The sequence below is a fragment of the Schistocerca americana genome, chromosome 5, assembly GCF_021461395.2.
Source record: "Schistocerca americana isolate TAMUIC-IGC-003095 chromosome 5, iqSchAmer2.1, whole genome shotgun sequence".
Classification (NCBI taxonomy): domain Eukaryota; kingdom Metazoa; phylum Arthropoda; class Insecta; order Orthoptera; family Acrididae; genus Schistocerca; species Schistocerca americana.
The window spans coordinates 642,065,872-642,088,019 of NC_060123.1; the positions used below are offsets into that span (position 1 = coordinate 642,065,872).

Genomic DNA, 22,148 nt, shown 5'->3' on the forward strand with positions numbered 1-22,148 from the left:
CACGTGGTTGAAGGCGTAGGCGGCCGAATTTCTTTAAAGTCCTCTTCCATCATTCTTAGTAAAGTTTTGAGTATTTTGTTATTTGCGCCTTGAACCTTATACCACATGAAGCCGCGGATTGTTTCTGACAGGCAAAAAAGAAATTTTGTAGTGTGAAGATTACTTTTACTGCTGCATTTGCTGACTTCAATTTGCTTTCGAGAACGCCAGTAAAGCAGATATAGAACAACATTCTGAGTATGAGGTACTTTTATTTCATAGCAGATCTCACTTTGTATTCTTGTGAACAAACAGTGCACAGTCAGAATTTTCGGGTATTGTGTTGATTAAGCACGTAAATTTACAGTGAACAGTGTAGGTAATATTAAACAGTTATTTTTCTTCTGAGTAGAGCAGTATTTTGTTTTTGTGGAGATTTCAAATCAGAAATTACAGTTCATTTCACACAACTTTCATAATGTAATTCATTGTTGAGTTTCAGTTTAATAGTTTGCGCTGAGTACACAATTAGTTCTTCTTCTATTGACACTACATCCCAGGATGAGACTTGGCCTCCTCCATAATTTTTCGCCATTCTTTTCTGGACTCAGCTGTAGACCACCAATCATGGCAACCAACTCGGGTAGCGCCTTCTCCAACCTCATCACTCCATCTCAACCACGGTCGTCCTCTTGTTCTTTTTCCTCCAGGTTCACTGCAGCAGGCTTTCCTTGTAGGATCCGTCTCATCGAGTCATATTAAATGCCCAGCCCATTTCAATGTACACAACTTTATGAACTTGACCACATCATCCCCCTTATAGCGGTCATAAAGCTCGTCATTCCTTCGCCTTCTCCAACTCCCATTATCATGCACAGGTCCAAAGATTCCCCTCAATGTACTTCCTTCATGTGATCTCAGTCTATTTTCGCCCTCCTTTGTAACTGCCCATGTTTCTGAACTATCATGGGGCTACCATCCCAGTTTCCCACACGAACTGGGCTAAGACAATGGGATGGGTTTTCCTGCCTGCTCTTTAATTTGGCACTCGAGAAAGTGGTGCGTGAATCGGATATCTAGACAAGAGATACTGTCAGCTATAAGTCCGTACTATTGTTGGGATATATAGATGATTTGGACCTAATGAGTACAACATTTAGAGATCTACAAAGTGCCTTCTTAGCTCTACAAATGAGGACAGAATAAATGGCCCTGAAATTAATGAAGGAAAGACAAAGTATATGTGTAATGTTACAAATCAATCTTCACAGCCCACAGTAAGCCTTGATGGAATAACTTTTGAGCGAGTGGAATGCTTCAATTATCTGGGTGCAAAGACTGAAGCAAATGACGGCACTTCGACTAAAATTACGGTCTGCGTAAGTGCATCTAGTCGATCTTTTTTTGGAATTCTGCGACATTGTAAATCCACGCTTCTATCACGAGAGACTAAGTGCAGACTCCATAAAACGCTGATACGCCCTGCGCTTTTGTATGGTTCAGATGCACAGTGAGTTACTTTTGGCCTTTAATTAGATTAGTGCTTATTACTTCAAATTCAGTTGAAACGTCCCCTTAGAAAAATTTATGAATTATTGAGCTGATAAACCTCTTACATTATTTGTTTTTCAAACAGCTGAACAAAACTGAACGTCCTCAGACATTACTCTCATTACTTATTCTGATCAACACTAAACTGACACACAATATTTTTAGCGCAACGCAGTCTGGCTTTCAATAATCCCTACAAAAGAATGGGCCTGACTAACATTAACCTACACGTTTCACAAATCATTTACCTCACAAAAAATCTTCGTTACTCGAACTACTGCAATACAGCGAGCGCCACTACTGCCAGCTAAATGAAAGATTCAAACTACTGAAGGCACTAACTACTGATAGGCATAGTTTGCAAATGAAAGATTTTGATAGAGAACAAAAGTCATAATATATATACCAGTTCATGACATCCAGTCTTACAAATTTGCTGTCTCTGATGGACACACGTCCAGATCATCCGCTCTCAAAACTGCGCCATCTCTCTCCCCACATTCACCACTGCTGGCAGCTCACCTCCAACTGCACAACGCTATGCGCTGTTAACAGCCAATTGCCCAACACTACAATAGCGACTATTCCAACAATGCCACCCAGCCACAGACTGCACACAGCACAGCCAGTGATTTGCATACAGAGCGCTACGTGGCGTTACCAACATAGAAACCTAAACAGCCTACTTACACAGTGTTTCACTAAGTTTAACGTTTTGTTTCACGACACTTTTTGCATCCGCTACAAAGGGTCAACCAACTGTCAGTATTATTCAGCATTTGAATATGATATCTACAACACACTTTACGAGAGGCAACAGTGTTTGGAAAAAGAACGTTCACTATTTTTATCTACAAATAAATTTATACAAAAAGCTCACAATACGGCTTTTTTTTTTTTACTCTTTATCCTCTGTTTGTCCCCACTTAACAAAATCGCTGCCCGCATCTCGTGGTCGTGCGGTAGCGTTCTCGCTTCCCACGCCCGGGTTCCCGGGTTCGATTCCCGGCGGGGTCAGGGATTTTCTCTGCCTCGTGATGGCTGGGTGTTGTGTGCTGTCTTTAGGTTAGTTAGGTTTAAGTAGTTCTAAGTTCTAGGGGACTTATGACCACAGCAGTTGAGTCCCATAGTGCTCAGAGCCATTTGAACCATTTTTGAACAAAATCGCTGGCCGGAGTGGCAGAGCGGTTCTAGGGGCTTCAGTCTGGAACCGCGCGACGGCTACGGTCGCAGGTTCGAATCCTGCCTCCGGCATGGATGTGTGTGATGTCCTTAGGTTAGTCAGGTTTAAGTAGTACTAAGTTCTAGGGGACTGATGACCTCCACTGTTAAGTCCCATAGTGCTCAGAGCCATTTGAACCATTTTTAACAAAATCACCCGGTATACAACTTCAGTACAAACAAACCTCTGATAGTAGCAGTCTTTATTGAGGCAACAAGTTTATGTATAATATAATTGTAATGTATTTTGTCAGTTGTAACATTACACACTTTGTAGCTATAAAAACAAAGTCGCCATAAAAGACTCGTATTTCCAAATTCAACAGAAATACAAATTATGTTTCGACGACAGACATATATGGATGGAACTCAGAAGCGTCGACTCAGGTGTTGTGATGCTCATCTGGTGGCGAAGTGCGCCCTGAACGGCCTGGGAGCGGCCGTGAGCCCCGGCAGCGGGTCCGTCGACAGCCTGGGCTCGCCGGCCGGCAGCGACACGGCCAGGTCCTGCAAGATGGCACCCAGGAAGAGGAACAGGTTGTTCTTGGCCAGAGGCATCCCGAGGCAGGAGCGCGCGCCCGTGCCGAAGTTGATGACGTACGGGTCCCGCGTGAAGGCGGCCGTCTCCCTGTCGAGGAAGCGCTCCGGTCGGAACACGTGCGGGTCCCCCCAGTGCTCCTTGTCGTGCATCGCGCACCACAGGCTGATGAAGAACCACGTACCCTACACACAGACCAGCCAGTGAGCGCTCGTACGAAGTGTTAAACTCCGCCAAAGATTAGTGTGTGTTGAAGCTGTGCAAGTTGGACTACGCAGGCACACAACATTAAGTTCACAATATATTTGAAGACTAGTACGGCATGTAATCTGAAGCGCCAAAGAAACTGGTATAGGCATACGTATTCATATACAAAGATATGTAAACAGTCGGAATACGGCGCTGCGGTCTGCAACTACTATACAGGGTGTTACAAAAAGGTACGGCCAAACTTTCAGGAAACATTCCTCACACACAAAGACAGAAAATATGTTATGTGGACATGTGTCCGGAAACGCTTACTTTCCGTATTAGAGCTCATTTTATTCCTTCTCTTCAAATCTCATTAATCATAGAATGGAAACACACAGCAACAGAACGTACCAGCGTGACTTCAAACACTTTGTTACAGGAAATGTTCAAAATGTCCTCCGTTAGCGAGGATACATGCATCCACCCTCCGTCGCATGGAATCCCTGATGCGCTGATGCAGCCCTGGACAATGGCGTATTGTATCACAGCCGTCCACAATACGAGCACGAAGAGTCTCTACATTTGGTACCGGGGTTGCATAGACAAGAGCTTTCAAATGCCCCCATAAATGAAAGTCAAGAGGGTTGAGGTCAGGAGAGCGTGGAGGCCATGGAATTGGTCCGCCTCTACCAATCCATCGGTCACCGAATCTGTTGGAGCTCCATCGTGCATGAACCACATGTTGTGTCGTACTTGTAAAGGCACATGTTCTAGCAGCACAGGTAGAGTATCCCGTATGAAATCATGGCTGTGAATCGAGGAAGTACAGTACATACTGACGAAACTAAAATGAGCTTTAACATGGAAATTAAGCGTTTCCGGACACATGTCCAAATAACATATTTTCTTTATTTGTGTGTGAGGAATGTTTCCTGAAAGTTTGGACGTACCTTTTTGTAACATCCCGTATAAGACAAGTGTCTTGCGCAGTTGTTAGATCGGTTACTGCTGCCACAATGGCAGGTTATCAAGACTTAAGTGACTATGAACTTGGTGTTATAGTTAGTCCACGAGCGATGGGACAAGCATCTCCGTAGTAGTGATGAAGTGGGGATTTTCCAGTACGACCATTTCACGAGTGTACCGTGAATATCATGAATCTGCGACATCACTGCTGCCGGAAAAAGATCATGCTGGAACAGGACCAACTACGGCTGAAGAGAATCGTTCAACGTGACAGAAGTGCAGCGCTACCCCAATTTGCTGCAGGTTTGATTGCAGGGCCGTAAACAACTGTTGCCGTGCGAACCATTCAACGAAACGTCATCGATATGGGCTTTCGTAGCCGAAGGCCCACTCGTGTACCCTTGATCACTGCACAACACGAAGGTTTACGCCTCGCCTGGACCCGTCAACACCGACATTGATCTGTTCATGACTGGAAACATGTGGCCTCGTAAGACGAGTTTCGTTTCACATTGTATCGAGCGGATGGACGTGTTTGGATATGGAGACAGCCTCATGAATCCATGGACCCTGCACGTCAGCATGGGACTGTTCAAACTGGTGGAGGTTGTGTAATGGTGTGGGACGTGTGCAGATGGAGTGATAAGGGACACCTGATACGTCTAAATACGACTGTGGCAGGTGACACGTACATAAGTATCCTGTCTGATCACCTCCATCCATTCAAGTCCATTGTGCATTTCGACGGACCTGGGCAGTTTCAGCAGGACAACGCGACACCGCACACGTCCAGAATTGCTACAGAGTGGCTCCAGGAACACTCTTCTCCGTTTAAACACTTCCGCTGCCCACCAAACTCCCCAGACATGAACATTATTGAGCACATCAGTTTGCTATTCAGAAGAGAACTCCAGCTCCTAGCACTCTTTGAGGCTTTATGAACAGCCTTGCACGATTCATGGTGCCAGTTCGCTCCAGAACAACTTCGGACATTCTTCGAGTCCATGCCATGTCGTATTGCTGTGCTTCTGCGTGCTCGCGGGGCCCCTACACTATATTATGCAGGTGTACCAGATTTTTTTTTTTTTTTTTTTTTTTTTTTTTTTTTTTTTTTTTTTTTTTTTTTTTTTGCTATTCAGTGCATCTAAATATAAGGGATGTCTTATAATTTCTTACAAAAAAGCTTTAAGAGGAAACATTTTTAGTACACTAGATTTGTTTGGAAATACAGACTTTCTCCACGAATTTCACTCATGAAATCTTCTAGGGTTGTCAGTCCCGTCGTGGCGTCGTGTTGTCTCAGCGTTTCGACGTGTTTCCTACTCGTAATCTTCAGGCAAGACATCAGTTTCATGTCCATTTCGTTCCTCTGTAACCGCTACAGCGAGGGCCCAATGGGTGGGCTAGTCGCTTCGAGAGGCATCTTACGGCGGATGGTGGGATGTGCCCACAATGTGACACTGCATCAACGAAGGACGCATGTCTGTTTTTCAACAGAGAAAGGCGCTATTCCGAACCAACAGGTTCTGCGATTCCGCCATCAAAGAGGCAGCTAGAATAAGAGTACGCGATGATCTTGTCAACTGGGACAGCGACTCCAAGCTAAGCTCCGCATGGGATGTAGCATTAGCAAAAGTATTGAGGGAACGGTCTGAGGTGAAAGCTGTGGAGGCAGTGGAAGGAACACACAAGCAGCCCTGGGATTCGACGTCCGGACCCTAATTCACCCCACTGAGGAGCTCCACCACTGGCCGAGACATCTGTTTCAGGATCACACGGCTGGTCCACCCATTTGGCTCTCGGGTATAAAAGAACGAATTGGACGTCAACCTGACACTCCACCTGAAAATGACGAGTAGGAATCTCGTCAAAACGTTGCAACGATACGATGCCACAGCACGGCTGATAAACTGAGATGATTTCATCAAGGGAAAACAGTGTTTCCATTTATTCGTCCACACATCGTGTTCTATCAATTCCATCACGTCATCCCTTAGCAAGCAGAACCAGCATATCCAAGTTCCTAGTGTATACTATAGTAACTATAAATTGTGACTACTGTCAATCTATACAACTTGATTATTATGCGAATTACACTACTTTACTGGCATACTAGACAGTGACTGGCATTGCCAGGATATTTAATACCTGCCACTCAAAGTGATGGACCCTGTGCCTTGTTGATACTCAAAGCGAATGTAAGCCTCATGGGAAACTGCAGTCGCTTTAAAGCGATGGGCATATTTGAATCACTGGATATCAACGGAATGTGACGAATGAATACGTCTTCATCTGTGGAAATTATAAATATCAGGTTCTAAGCTTCTGGTTCTGACTTTTTTGAGTACGATTCGAACAGTTCGAGCAGTTTACGTCATGGTTCGGGAAATCTCAGGTTCTGTTCGATCCGTTGATCCGCCTGGGATCTAGTGACTGTTTTTGGTAATACTGTATATCCTCGACCTGCCTTAGCGCTTGTATGGCATTGTGGATATTAATAACAAAAATAACTGTTAAGCGAGGACTAAAATATCTTCTAGGGTATACGCCACATGTAACAACAACAACTAATCAATAAATAAGAGTTTGCAATTATGTTTCTATCAAATTTTCGAGCTTTCGCTCGTCACCGCTCTAGTGTCGTCTGATTGTATTACACTACTGGCCATTAAAACTGCTACGCCAAGACGAAATGCAGGTGATAAACAGGTATTCATTGGACAAATGTATTATACTCGAACTTACATATGATGACATTTTCACGCAATTTGGGTGCATAGATCCTGAGAAATCAGTACCCAGAACAACCACCTCTGGCCGTAATAACGGCCTTGATACGCCTGGGCATTGAGTCAAACAGAGCTTGGATGGCACGTACAGGTACAGCTGCCCACGCAGCTTCAACAGAATACCACAGTTCATCAAGAGTGGTGACTGGGGTATTGTGACGAGCCAGTTGCTCGCCCACCATTGACCAAACGTTTTCAATTCGTGAGAGATCTGGAGAATGTGCTGGACAGGGCAGCAGTCGAACATTTTCTGTATCCAGAAAGGCACGTACAGGACCTGCAACATGCGGTCGTGCATTATCCTGCTGAAATGTAGGGTTTCGCAGGGGTCGAATGAAGGGTAGAGCCACGGGTCGTAACACATCTGAAATGTAATGTCCACTGTTCAAAGTGCCGTCAATGCGAACAAGAGATGACCGAGACGTGTAAGCAATGGCACCCCATACCATCACGCCGGGTGATACGTCAGTATGGCGATGACGAATACACGCTTCCGATGTCCGTTCACTGCGATGTCGCCAAACACGGATGCGACCATCATGATGTTGTAAACAGAACCTGGACTCATCCAAAATATGACGTTTTGCCATTCGTGCACCTAGGTTCGTCGTTGAGTACACCATCGCAGGCGCTGCTGTCTGTGATGCAGCGTCAAGGGTATCCGCAGCTATGGTCTCCGAGCTGATAGTCCATGCTGCTGCAAACGTCGTCGAACTGTTGTGCAGATGGTTGTTATCTTTCAAACGTCCCCATTTGTTGACTCAGGGATCGAGACGTGGCTGCACGATCCGTTACAGCCATGCGGATAAGATGTCTGTCTTCTCGACTGCTAGTGATATGAGGCCGTTGGGATCCAGCACGGCGTTCGGTATTACCCTCCTGAAACAACCGATTCCATATTCTGCTAACAGTCATTGGATCTCAACCAACGCGAGCAGCAATGTTGCGATACGATAAACCGCAATCGCGATAGGCTACAATCCGACCTTTATCAAAGTCGGAAACGTGATGGTACGCATTTCTCCTCCTTCCACAAGGCATCACAACATCACTTCACCAGGCAACGCCCGTCAACTGCTGTTTGTGTATGAGAAATCGGTTGGAAACTTTCCTCATGTCAGCACGTTGTAGGTGTCGCCACCGGCGTCAACCTTGTGTGAATGCTCTGAAAAGGTAATCATTAGCATATCAGAGCATCTTCTTCCTGTCGGTTAAATTTCGCGTCTGTAGCACGTCATCATCGTGGTGTAGCAATTTTAATGGCCAGTAGTGTATTTCGTAATAGACATTTACGAAAGTTTATGATTTCTGATAACGTTATCAACGAATTACATACCAGAAAAATTAGAAATCCGTTCAACACAAACATTGATGTTAACCGCTATTAACAGGGTATAAATTATAAAACTAGTGACAATTAAGTTATATTGCTTTACTTTGTTCCTGACTATCTGGAGATTTCCAGTTCCCAGCGTCTGATGTTTGGTAACTAACTGTTAGTGATTTTTGCACCTCTAAACTCCAATCTGAATCCTCGTCTGGGAAGCATCGTCCATATGAAAATTAGTTTTTTTATTTCTGTTATTACTAGTACTGTAGTATTATCTAGAATCATTAGCAATGCTTCCATAACTGCAGCATGCGCAATATTGCTTTAACACCACTATCATGTAGCAGTGCTACAAAACATATTTTTTGTAAGAGCACAAACGATATTCACTGATCACATATGGCCTTCCGTAAAACAATAGCTATGCAGCCTTTGTTTCATTGATCTGAAGCATGATTACAATCACAAAATGGAAAATATATTCAGAAATACTACAGAAAAACGCTTCACGTCTCTTACGAGCCAGTCCGCAGATTGTGTTATCGCGTCACAGCCGAACTTTGCAAATTTTACTAACGTAAATATATGGAAACAGACGCAGTAAAGTGCGCTAACGAAAAGTATAAACCTTTGGGGACATATAAACTGAATCTAGATACCAGAACTGTAACCGTAAATTTAATCTCTAAATGGGCAAAGATCACCGACATAAGTGCTTAAATAAACCATTGTACAAGGGTCCCCGATATCACTTTCTTCTTCTTCTTTCGTTTCACCCTCTTTGGGATATGCTGGATCAATCATTTCTTTGTGCGTGTTTCTTTTCTTAAGGCCCAGTATTTCCTCATTCTTTCTGACCTTCTTTTCCCCTCTTCTTCCGAGATGAAGGGTTTGGATTTTGTGTAGATTTGTCTCGGAACCTTATGTTTTCATCTTTAGTAATTAATTTAGCTGTTCGATCGATAAGTGAATTATCGGAAATCTTTAATTCTACTAGGTCTTTCTCAGTTTCTTTAAATCAGCTGTGTTTCGTTTTGCGGTTACGGAAAAAGTCAAAGATTTGTTTGGTTAATCTGTTGGAATTCATTCTGAGAAGATGACCATAAAAAATTATCCTCCTTTTTCGCATAGCATCTGGAAGTTTTTCAGTTTTCTTGTAGAGAGTTTCATTTTTGATGTATAACATCTTAGTGTCTCGATATTTTGGTCCTATGATTTTGCTTAAAATTTTTCTTTCCTTTAGCTCAAGTTTCTCCATCTGGTCTTTGAAATTCGTGTTTAGTGTTTCTGCTGCATACAGTGCTTCTGGCTTAATCACTGTCTTGTAATGTGTAATTTTGGACCCCCATGAAAGGGATTTTTGTTGTATGTATTTTTTGTTAGTTGGAACCCAATTCAAGTTTATTTTTTCTGGATTCCAATGCTTTGCTTTCCCCAGCACTCCAACTAATCCATTCCGCGAGATATTTGAATTCTTTTACTATTTCAATCTTTTGTTCTTGAACTTTGAGGCCGGCCAGTGAGGCCGAGCGTTTCTAGGCGCTTCAGTCTGGAACCGCGCGACCACTACGGTCGCAGGGTCGAATCTTGCCTCGGACATGGAAGCGTGTGATGTCCTTAGGTTACTTAGGTTTAAGTAGTTCTAAGTTCTAGGGGACTGATGACCTCAGATGTTAAGTCCCATAGTGAACAGAGCCATTGATCCTTTTTTTTTTTTTTTTAACTTTGCGGTATTTACATGAGTGCTTGATGTTTGTCAGTATCTTATTTTTTCAAAGGAGGTGTGAAGACCTATTTTAGCTGCTTGTTTCTTTAGTTCAAGGATTTGTTCCCGTTCTTCTGATATCATTTTTTGCTTATTTTGCTCGCTCGCTTTGTTAGCTCCCTGGATTCTGAATGGCGCCGGCTTTGATCTGATGTTAATTTAGCTGGATGTTCAGCTTTAGCTCCTATCCGGAGAATAAATATATAATCAGATTCCGGTAATAATTAAATGTATAGGAATCATATGAAGGGCTTATTTCAATAGTGGTACAAGTCCATTACCTCCACTTTTCTGTCTATAATGCTTCTGACATTAATGGTCGAAACAAACAGAAAGAAAGATTTATCTCTACCAAGAAGTCATATGTTTTAATACGTATTTCTGGTATCTCAACTGCAGGTTTTTCAGCGCTCATTTAACTTTGAGACTCTGTATCTCAGAATGAACAAAAGTGGACTTGTGCCACTATTTAAATAAGCCCTTCATATAAAAGTATTATGTTCACACCATGTAAGAGCAATCTGACTAACTGGGGTTTCCTAGAGGAGCCGCCACTCTGTGAGTGTGGAGGAACTCAATGTCCAGCAACATGCACAACAGAAGACCTGCTATATGCATCACCAAATGCAACAGAGGTCGCTAACTTCTGGGCGCCAAAAATGTAAATAATTGTCTTGTAAATATATATACACACCACATGTAAATATTGTATATTATTTTATACATCGTAAATGCTTCTGACACGAATAAAAAAAATTATGTTCACAGACAACATTTTTTGTTTTTCTGTTATAACAATCGATTACCCGCTGTGATGACCAAACATAGAAGTGTGTGTCAGTTACTTTGAAAATATATTCTTAAATTCATTTTTCATTTCATTTCAAAAACCAATTCTTTACTTACGAGATTAGTACTCGTAATTGTGGAATAGTTAAATACGGAAGCTTTTCTTTTAGTCCGCGTAATTTTCAAGCACCAATTCAGGCGCTGCTATATTTTGTCTTTAAATTTCGATAGAACCTGCAATCACTTTCACATTAGGGAGTCCAGTTATAAACTACATATTCTTTTCCGAAAGGTAACAGCATTAAATTTCACGGTCGATTTATAGATTACCAAAAGGACTGTCTTGCAGGATACAATGGTGAGCAGTAGCTATTTTAAAGTTGCTTCTGGAATTGTTTAATAATCTCCGTAAAAGAATTAACAACAGAATCAAAGAAACTATATTTCACGAAAACAGGTCCCAATTTCCTTTTACGTTGCCGTCATTGCTAATTATTTCAAGTCGCAATTTACAGAAAGTTGTTTTTCGTAACTTCAGTTCATTTAAAGACAGGCGGTGACGATGTGTGTATGTGTGTGTGTGTGTGTGTGTGAGAGAGAGAGAGAGAGAGAGAGAGAAAGAGAGAGAGAGAGAGAGAGAGAGAGAGAGAGAGAGATTTTGGTGAAAGTGGTGCAGTGAAAATTAGCTTTAGATAGAGAAAGAATATCAAATTTTAATATATAAATTCGATCTTGGTTTGTAGTAGGTCCTTCTTCTTGCTTTTAGCTCTCGTATAAAATTCTTAGACATTATTTTGTTTTCCAACCTATGTCACTTCCGTTTTACTATTTATTCCAAATATAAATACTGGAGTACGTGATTACATTATTAGACGCATTAATTTTTTATGTTGTTTGCCTTTGAGTCACATAGTGCAAAAATCATTATAGAAGTTACATCAAAAGGTCTTTTACAAAGCGTGGTAGTTGCTAGATGGGTATCATGTTGCATATTTTGCTAATAAAATTACGTTCGAAAACGCTTCGTTCGGGTGCTAGCGTCTCTGAAATGTGGAGGAGGAAGCTGGAAGTTTGGACCACACAAGCTAGGCAAGAGTAGAGGAGGCAATGTACGTTACTGTCACTAAAGACCAGTTTGATTCTCTTACAGAAGATGCTCAATATGACCTCCATCAACTTCGATGCATTTGGTATATTTCCTTGCCGAGCCATTGGCCGCCGCGCTCACCGGACTTGATGCCATTGAATTTTCATTTCTGGGGGTACGTGAAAACCCTGGTGTACGAGACACACGTGGAGTCATCACAAGATCTTGTGGCACGAATACAAGTGTCAGCTGGAGTCATGCGTAATGTGATGGTAATCTTTACCAGGGTTCGGAAAGGCATCGTCAGGTGATACACAAAATGTTTCGCAGTTTGCGGTCATGTTAAGCACTATGTATATGCGAATTAAATTGGCTTTCTATGACAGTAATGTACATTGTCTCCTTTACTCCTTGCCCAGCTGGTGTGGTCCAAACTGCGTATCTCCTCCTTCACGTTACAGAGACGCTAGCACACAAACTCAACGTTTTCGAGTATAGGTTTATTGACAAAATACGGTCATATGATACCCATCTAGCAACAAACACGCATTGTAACGTACCTTTCACCCGTATACATAGTCGGCAACATCTATGCAGTGATCATAATCCACTGCCCACGTCGTCAACGTCGAACTGGGATTGTTACGTGTGTTTCTTATAGTGCCGTTGCTTACATTTTGCGCTATGAGCGTAATTTTAATAATACACGAATTTGTACCATTTTTTCGTATTCCTTTATTATTTACAGCAAATGTGATTAAATGTTGCTACCTATGCAAATCGAAACATGTCAAAGGTAGGACAATTATTATTTCTCATAGGGAACTACAGCTAGTGAATACTTATGGTTATCATCCGAGTAAGAGGCGCTTGATATGTTAAAAAATGAAGAAACAGTGAAATATAGAGGTAAGGCTACGTTATGTGGCCGCATGGCCACATATTGACAGAAAAAGTGCTATACAAATTCGGAAATGTGGGCTGCCAGTCAATTCATTGAGTGCACACATTCATCAGCAGTTAATAATTATGTATGGCAAATAGAGTTATTACCTTCTGATTATACAGATATCTAAACCATTATGCGCATTTTAAAGCAGTACAATAGTAAACTGTATTACCATTAGGCCTAATTATGACGTGGAAAATGATAATGTGCGCTTAATAGTTGAGTTTCGTATCGTCGAACGAACGTTGCGCCGTATGAGAAAGGAAAAACGGAAGAATTTTGTTCGTAAAAATATTTCATAGTGTGACAAATCGCTAATTTGCTGCAAGTCATAGCTACACATTTTTTGTTTTTTGCGTACTGTAAAGTCATTTATTAATGCAGCGGTAACATAATTTATTTAAACAGAGGGGCGGCAGTACGATAAAGTTGAATTCGAGACATAACATAATAGCACTGACTGTCATTGTTTTGCTATAATAGAAAAAGCAGTATCTAGGTTCTAGTACTTATTACAAACAAGCGAAGCGCCTTTGCTTTTATCCTTTAAATATTTAAGCCAAATTCATTCCAGATATCAAATGCAAACCGTTAAGATCCGTATGAGTCGTGTGTACATGATCCATTATACTTTTGAACGGCATCTTTTTGTACTAACGATGTAATGGTGACGACATTCAAAAGCTACAGTCCACTTAAGAGCAATTCTCACACCTTGCCATAACCACTTGACTTTGAAGGAAGCGTATGTTGGCTACAAAAATTCTGTTCTGCGCATCTGAATGCTCACTCCACAGATATTCCTACAACTGTGTAGCAAAATACGAGTCCTAAGATTTCGATGGTTTCATATCAGATAAAAGTAACCTTTGGTCTATGAAATACTGTGTCTTTATTTTAGAAATCTTTGATGTTTTTTGTGGACCAGAATGATGGCTGAGAAACATAACATTCATTGAAAAGCCCTATCAAATCAAAAGATTGCCTACTGAGCGTGGCTGCACCTTTTTTAACATCAACTGCGTAAATGTGGTATGTGTGCTGGTGTAAGCTGTCGCCAGCACACCGGTCGGCAAAAATGCAGCAAGAAGATCAATAGTAGACACTGGATCAAGCGCACCTGCCAGGAGAGAGGCCAAAGACAGACTCGCAAGCAATGAACCGCCAACGACGTCTCGACCACAAGTACACTACTGGCCATTAAAACTGCTACACCATCAAGATGACGTGCTACAGACGCGAAATTGAACCGACAGAAAGAAGATGCTCTGATATGCTAATAATTACCTTTTCAGAGCATTCACACAAGGTTGGCGCCGGTGGCGACATCTACAACGTGCTGACATGAGAAAAGTTTCCAACCGATTTCTCATACACAAACAGCACTTGACCGGCGTTGCCTGGTGAAACTTTGTTGTGATGCCTCGTGTAAGGAGGAGAAATGCGCACCATCACGTTCCCGACGTTGATAAAGGTCGGATTGTAGCCTATCGCGATTGCGGTTTATCGTATCGCGACAATGCTGCTCGCGTTGGTCGAGGTCCAATGACTGTTAGCAGAATATGGAATCGGTGGGTTCAGGAGGGTAATACCGAACGCCGTGCTGGATCCCAACGGCCTCGTATCACTAGCAGTCGAGATGACAGGCATCCTATCCGCATGGCTGTAACGGATCGTGCAGCCACGTCTCGATCCCTGAGTCAACAGATGGGGACGCTTGCAAGACAATAAACATCTTCACGGACAGTTCGACGACGTCTGCAGCAGCATGGACTGTCAGCTCGAAGACCATGGCTGCTGTTATCCTTGACACTGCATCACAGACAGGAGCGCCTGCGATGGTGTACTCAACGACGAACCTGGGTGCACGAATGGAAAACGTCACACTTTGGGATGAATCCAGGCTCTGTTTACAGCATCATGATGGGCGCATCCGTGTTTGGCGACATCGCGGTGAACGCACATTGGAAGCGTGTGTTCGTCATCGCCATACTAGCTTATCACCTGGCGTGATGGTATGGGGTGCCAGTGGTTACACGTCTCGGTCACCTCTTGTTCGCATTGATGTCACTTTGAACAGTGGATGTTACATTTCAGATGTGTTACGACCCGTGGCTCTACCCTTCATTCGATCCCTGCGAAACCCTACATTTCAGCAGAATAATGCACGATCGCATGTTCCAGGTCCTGTAAGGACCTTTCTGGGTACAGAAAAAGTTCGACTGCTGCCCTGTCCAGCACATTCTCCAGATCTCTCACCAATTGAAAACGTCTGGTTAATGGTGGCCGAGCAACTGGCTCGTCACAATACGCCAATCACTACTCTTGATGAACTGTGGTATCGAGTTGAAGCTACATGTGCAGCTGTACCTGTACACGCCATCCAAGCTCTGTTTGACTCAATGCCTAGGCGTATCAAGGCCGTTATTAGGGCCAGAGGTGGTTGTTCTGGGTACTGATTTCTCAGGATCTATGCACCCAAATTGCGTGAAAATTTAATCACATGTCAGTTCGAGTATAATATATTTGTCCAATGAATACCCGTTTATCATCTGCATTTCTTCTTGGTGTAGCAAGTTTAATGGCCAGTAGTGTATATACGAGGGCAGTTCAATAAGTAATGCAACACATTTTTTTTCTGAAACAGGGGTTGTTTTATTCAGCATTGAAATACACCAGGTTATTCCCCAATCTTTTAGCTACACAACACTATTTTTCAACGTAATCTCCATTCAATGCTACGGCCTTACCGCCACCTTGAAATGAGGGCCTGCATGCCTGCACGGTACCATTCCACTGGTCGATGTCGGAGCCAACGTCGTACTGCATCAATAACTTCTTCATCATCCGCGTAGTGCCTCCCACGGATTGCGTCCTTCATTGGGCCATACATATGGAAATCCGACGGTGCGAGATCGGGGCTGTAGGGTGCATGAGGAAGAACAGTCCACTGAAGTTTTGTGAGCTCCTCTCGGGTGCGAAGACTTGTGTGAGGTCTTGCGTTGTCATGAAGAAGGAGAAGTTCGTTCAGATTTTTGTGCCTACGAACACGCTGAAGTCGTTTCTTCAATTTCTGAAGAGTAGCACAATACACTTCAGAGTTGATCGTTTGACCATGGGGAAGGACATCCTTCAGCGTCCCAGAAGACTGTAACCATGACTTTACCGGCTGAGGGTATGGCTTTATACTTTTTCTTGGTAGGGGAGTGGGTGTGGCGCCACTTCATTGATTGCCGTTTTGTTTCAGGTTCGAAGTGATGAACCCATGTTTCATCGCCTGTAACAATCTTTGACAAGAAATTGTCACCCTCAGCCACATGACGAGCAAGCAATTCCGCACAGATGGTTCTCCTTTGCTCTTTATGGTGTTCGGTTAGACAAGGAGGGACCCAGCGGGAACAAACCTTTGAATATCCCAACTGGTGAACAATTGTGACAGCACTACCAACAGAGATGTCAAGTTGAGCACTGAGTTGTTTGATGGTGATCCGTCGATCATCTCGAACGAGTGTGTTCGCACGCTCCGCCATTGCAGGAGTCACAGCTGTGCACGGTCGGCCCGCACGCAGGAGATCAGACAGTCTTGCTTGACCTTGCGGCGATGATGACACACGCTTTGCCCAACGACTCACCGTGCTTTTGTCCACTGCTAGATCACCGTAGACATTCTGCAAGCGCCTATGAATATCTGAGATGCCCTGGTTTTCCGCCAAAAGAAACTCGATCACTGCCCGTTGTTTGCAACGCACATCCGTTATAGACGCCATTTTAACAGCTCCGTACAGCGCTGCCACCTGTCGGAAGTCAATGAAACTATACGAGACGAAGCGGGAATGTTTGAAAATATTCCACAAGAAATTTCCAGTTTTTTCAACCAAAATTGACCGAGAAAAAAAAAACGTGTTGCATTACTTATTGAACTGCCCTCGTAGATCGCCGCAGCTGACAGGAGGGGTCAGTCTCAGTCTCTGTCACTAACTCAGTCACTAGATCGGTAGCTATTCTATTTCGCGTTAGTCAGTTTACATCACCGGCTACGAGAGTGTCCGCCCCGATAGCTGAGTGGTCAGCGTGAAGCATTGCCATCCTACGGGCCCGGGTTCGATTCCTGGCTCTGTCGGGGAATTTTCTCCGCTCAGGGACTGGTTGTTGTGTTGTCTTCATCATCATTTCATCCCTATCCGGCCCGCAGGTCGTCCAAATTGGCGTCGACTATAATAAGACCTGCACCACAGCGACCGGACCTGCCCCGCAAGGGGCCTCCCAGCCAATGACGCCAAACGCTCATTTCCATCACCGGTTACGAGAGTGTATATCGACCAGAGTACTTCACCAACAGTGAGGCTAACGTGGACTAATATGTAAGAACTTGTACCACAACACATGGACACTGTTAAAGTTAAGTAGCAGCTATCTGTTTAAGTAAATAAGGTCTGTCTTCAAGTAAGTAAAGAAGCATGTTAATACATGTATGCAGTTGTATTGTAGAAAGAGGATACCGGCCACAAAATAATGTCCTCTCCCTTGCTTTCCATGGTACAAGGTACTACAGTAGCGACAAGGACACAACAATACGTACCTTAGGTATGTTGTAGCCGTGTAGAGTGGTGTCCTTAAGCGCTACGTGTGGGGGGCACATGGGTGCAGTGGTGTTTATGCGGGAAATCTCAGCTATCACAGCCTCGAAGTACGGCAGCCTGAAAACAAAAGTTTGGTCCAAAAGGAGTAAAGTAAACGTTATTAAACGTGATTAGTTCCTTAATTTTCTTCTTTGACTAACCGTGGCCTGTCTTCGAGTGAAATTCTTCTAGAATGGCCGACCACAGCATCCAGCTCCTTCTGCACTTTCTCTTGGACCTCCGGATACAGGATCATATACATTATGGCGAAGGCCAGAGTGTTGGAAACTGTATCAGATCCAGCAGCAAAGAGGTCGAAGATTATAGCCGCAAGTCCATCTTCTGAAAGGCAAAACAGTCCCGAGATACAAATAAACTGACTCAGCCATTACTGAACAAAAATATATTGACACATTAGCACCTAGAGTCAAAATAAAAATTGCTATTTTTGAGAACTATAACCACTTTTCTCATCACCAGGAGAAAAATGATGATAACCATATTTTGATCCTTTGGCTTCTACGAATTCACACAGACACTCTCCACCATTGTTCTCAAAATTGAAGTAGAAAATTGAAAATGTTTGAATATAGTCCAATAATCGATTACACGTTGAGACCCAGCCCACCTCGTGGCCAGTAGTCTACGACAACATGGAGCGACCGGAGCTGCCATCAGTATAGCTGTAGAGTTTCTTAATGTTGAATATGGACAAATGTCCATAGACTTCTTGAATACAGAATACCGCTAGCTCGGAGTGTGTGCAGCAGCAGTTGGTCATTGTTGATTGGCCATACTTAAATAATTTCGATGAAATACGGTGAAACGCCTACAGATGGTTCAAAGATCTCTAAGAAGATGAGGTCAACGTGGCAAACGCTGGCAGTAGGTCTTCATTCTCTTATGCGGACTGAGGCTGTGATGCTCGACAGTTCGAATTTCAATTTCAAACTAATGTACACAGAAAATTTTTTACTGACGATTGTCGTTTCGAAAAAACCATAACATAATGTCGGTCTTGACATGCATCCGACAATAGCCCCAACAAAATTAGGGATAATGTGCTGAAGAAAACCCGATAATGAATGACACACATCGCAAGAGAAGAGATGCAGTGTTGTGTAGATGGGATATTCATTTATCTCATTGTTTACGTCATTCATTTCTGTAGTGAATCACAACAAACTAGGCTCAGAAACGCATATACGTAGGGTGCAAACACGATCATCAACGCCGGCATTAATAAGTATCAGAGTGCGCCCCGATAGCTGAGAGGTCAGCGTGACAGATTGCCGTCCTACGGGCCTGGGTTCCATTCCCGGCTGGGTTGGGGATTTTCTCCGCTCATTTCATCTCCATCCGGCGCGCAGGTTGCCCGATGTTGCGTGGAATGTAATAAGACCTGCACCAAGGCGGCAGGACCTGCCCCGTAAGGGACCTGCAGTGGTTAGCACACTGGACTCGCATTCGGGAGGACGACGGTTCAATCCCGTCTCCGGCCATCCTGATTTAGGTTTTCCGTGATTTCCCCAAATCGCTTCAGGCAAATGCCGGGATGGTTCCTTTGAAAGGGCACGGCCCACTTCCTTCCCCATACTTCCCTCATCCGAGCTTGCGCTCCGTCTCTAATGATCTCGTTGTCGACGGGACGTTAAACACTAATCTCCTCCTCCTCCTCCGTAAGGGACGTCCCGGCCAATGACACCAAACGCTCATTTCCATTTTCCATAAGTATCAGAGTACTACATGTGATAAGTTTACATTTGTGTAGTTTTGTTGAAAACAGAATCTCATGTTTGAAACAGAAGTAGAATACGTACCTCAGTCACTTCTGTTGCTTGATGTGCATCTGTCCAGCCACTCGATATGGCGTTAGTTAGTGTCATATTCTTCGGGAACACCAGATCGCTGTGCATCATTTGATATTATTCGTAGTTTTATGAGCGTTTGCCCATTTACTGTCCTGGCAGGAATTTCATCAATATGTTGAAGTTTCTGCAGAGAGACCGCAGTTACTGTGCACGCCACCCTCTTCAACAAGCGAGCACCATAACGCATCAGCTCTCTTATTTGGATGAATGAGCCATTATCTTGTGGCACCTACCCTGGCACAGTCCTTTCAATTTGACGGCACTTCGTCTGCTTTCGCGTTAATCTGGCTGCCCATTTTATCAAATAGCTTTGCACTTGGCCTCATGAAACTGAGCAAATACAGACATAATGTCACCAATCAGTGAATTTTACAATGTTACTTATAAACCGTCTTGAGTGCAAAATTTTTATTCATGTGACCGGTTTCGGTTCGTCTAGAACCATCTTCAGATCTGATATTTCGGTTACAGGAGTAACCCGTCCAGAACTCCTGTAACCGAAATATCAGATCTGAAAATGGTTCTAGATGAACCGTAACCGGTCACATGAATAAAAATTTTGCAATCAAGACGGATTATAAGTAACATCATGAAACTGAGCTGGTCCCGTTCCAGAGCTTTGTACCACTAGTGGTAATTGGAAATTGAAACAGAGCTCTTCGCGGTGCTAAGTTAACCACATGACGACGAAGGCGGCACTACCATTTTATTAACTGACTGAAAGTAGTAATCAAATAAAATACAAAAAATTTCTTACCGTCAAAGCTTAATGTAATAAACTCTGCAATTTCGAACACTGACCATATCACAATTCATCATCATATACCTGCTCACTGCATTACCAGATTACAACGCATTGACTCGTTATTATTCATTGCCTAGTAGAAGGTGTGATATCCTATCTAGGGAACAAAATTACACACGATGGCCGAAGCAAGGAGGATATCAGAAATATTAACTACTGCTTTCCAATTTATTTATTTGTTAATGAAATTCGTCATTGAACCGTGGCTGGCTCATGGTAGGCGTTGGACTAAACCTTGGTTGCTATTCTGTGTTCGGTCTCCAGCGGTTATCGCGATTATGCTGTTATACTGTCTTTCCGCGTGTGGCAGCATTGGTGTACTGCCTTTTCTTGTTTGTTCTTGTTGTTTTGTAATTGTATGGCTTCTAGTCGATTTTTAGATTAAGATTGTTTTGCACTTAAGGAGTCAAATGGTTTAGGCCTTCAGCCTAATTTAACAACTGTTTTACATAAAGCATTTGGCATTTTTAAAATTAATGTTATTGAGTCTTAAGTGTTGGTCCTTCGGCCGATTTTGAATTTAAGTTGTTTGTTCTTAAAGTGTTAGATTCTTTGGGCCTTCAGCCTGATTAAGGAACTGTTTTGAGATAAGACTTTGCCTTTTAAATCTCTGATTTTGGTTGAGCTTTAAGTTATTGGCTTTCAGCCGTTTTTAAATTGAAGTCGTCTTGCCCTTAAGGCATGAGATTGTACGGCGCATTCAGCCGCTAATTAAGTTCCAAAACTAAAGCTGTGTTTAAAAAAATTCTTGGCTCTTGTAATGTTTGATCAAATAAAAGGTTGGATGTTCTAGTGTAACTGAAAGCCGCTTATTTTGGCCCCTTTCCACAACTTAAACTACCTGTCCTGTCCTGCGGGTTTAGCAGGGTCCCAGTCATAAATAATAAATCACCTTTTCAAATCAACAGTGCAGTTCATGGAACCAGTACGAGAAACACACGGTCGAGTCACATTAATATGACCACCACCTATGTTCGACGTCAAAGTGCAATAAGCATTCGCAGACGGCAGGTGGGAGCATTAGCAGCGTAGGGTATATCAAGCATGTCGGTGGGACGCAGACAACAGTGTAGTCGTGACGTCCAAAAGCGGATGATCATTGGCTTTCGGGGCGAGGGTGGAAGCGTTTCCTAAGCAGCTAAGTTTGTAAGCAGTTCGCGTGCCGCCGTGGATAAAGTGTATCGTGCATAGCAAAATGGCACTAGCCACAACGAGTGACAAGGCAACTGTAGTGCACCATGGGCTATAGATGAGGGGGGAACGACGGCTGCGGGGATGTGCGCAGGCAGAATGATGAGCAGCTGTTGAGCAACTGACCGTCCAGATGGACCAAGGGGCTACCAACACTGTCTTCTCAACGAAAGTACAGCGAACGGTGGTGTGTATGGGCCTCCACAGAAGGTGCCTGGTTCATGCACCCCATGCTGATTGCTGGACCCATGACGAAGCCTGGAATTTGCATATCAGTACCGTAACTTGACGTCCACTGAGAGGCGACAGGTGACCTTTTGAGATGAATCGCGTTTTACGCTCTATTGTACAGAAACCAAACACCCTGCAACAATCATTGGAAGGATCTAGGCCGGGGGAGAGCGCGTTATGGGAGGGAATGTGGTTTCGTGGCATCCCCTAGGCGATCTGGTCATTCTGGAAGACACAATGGATCAACACACAAGTATGCTTCCCCGACAGGTCAA

General features: G+C 43.3%; 1 protein-coding gene across 1 annotated transcript in view; it reads right to left on the reverse strand.

The window, feature by feature from the left end:
* Positions 1-2,939: 2,939 nt before the first annotated feature.
* LOC124615650 (methyl farnesoate epoxidase-like) overlaps positions 2,940-22,148 on the reverse strand; it is a 143,277-nt gene continuing 124,068 nt past the window's right edge. Inside the window, exons 7-9 of the mRNA XM_047143663.1 lie at positions 17,937-18,117; positions 17,736-17,853; positions 2,940-3,474 (exon numbers count right to left, since the gene is read on the reverse strand). Coding sequence (XP_046999619.1) covers positions 3,151-3,474; positions 17,736-17,853; positions 17,937-18,117 — 623 coding nt within the window. The 3' untranslated portion in view covers positions 2,940-3,150. The remainder of the gene's footprint in view (positions 3,475-17,735; positions 17,854-17,936; positions 18,118-22,148) is intronic.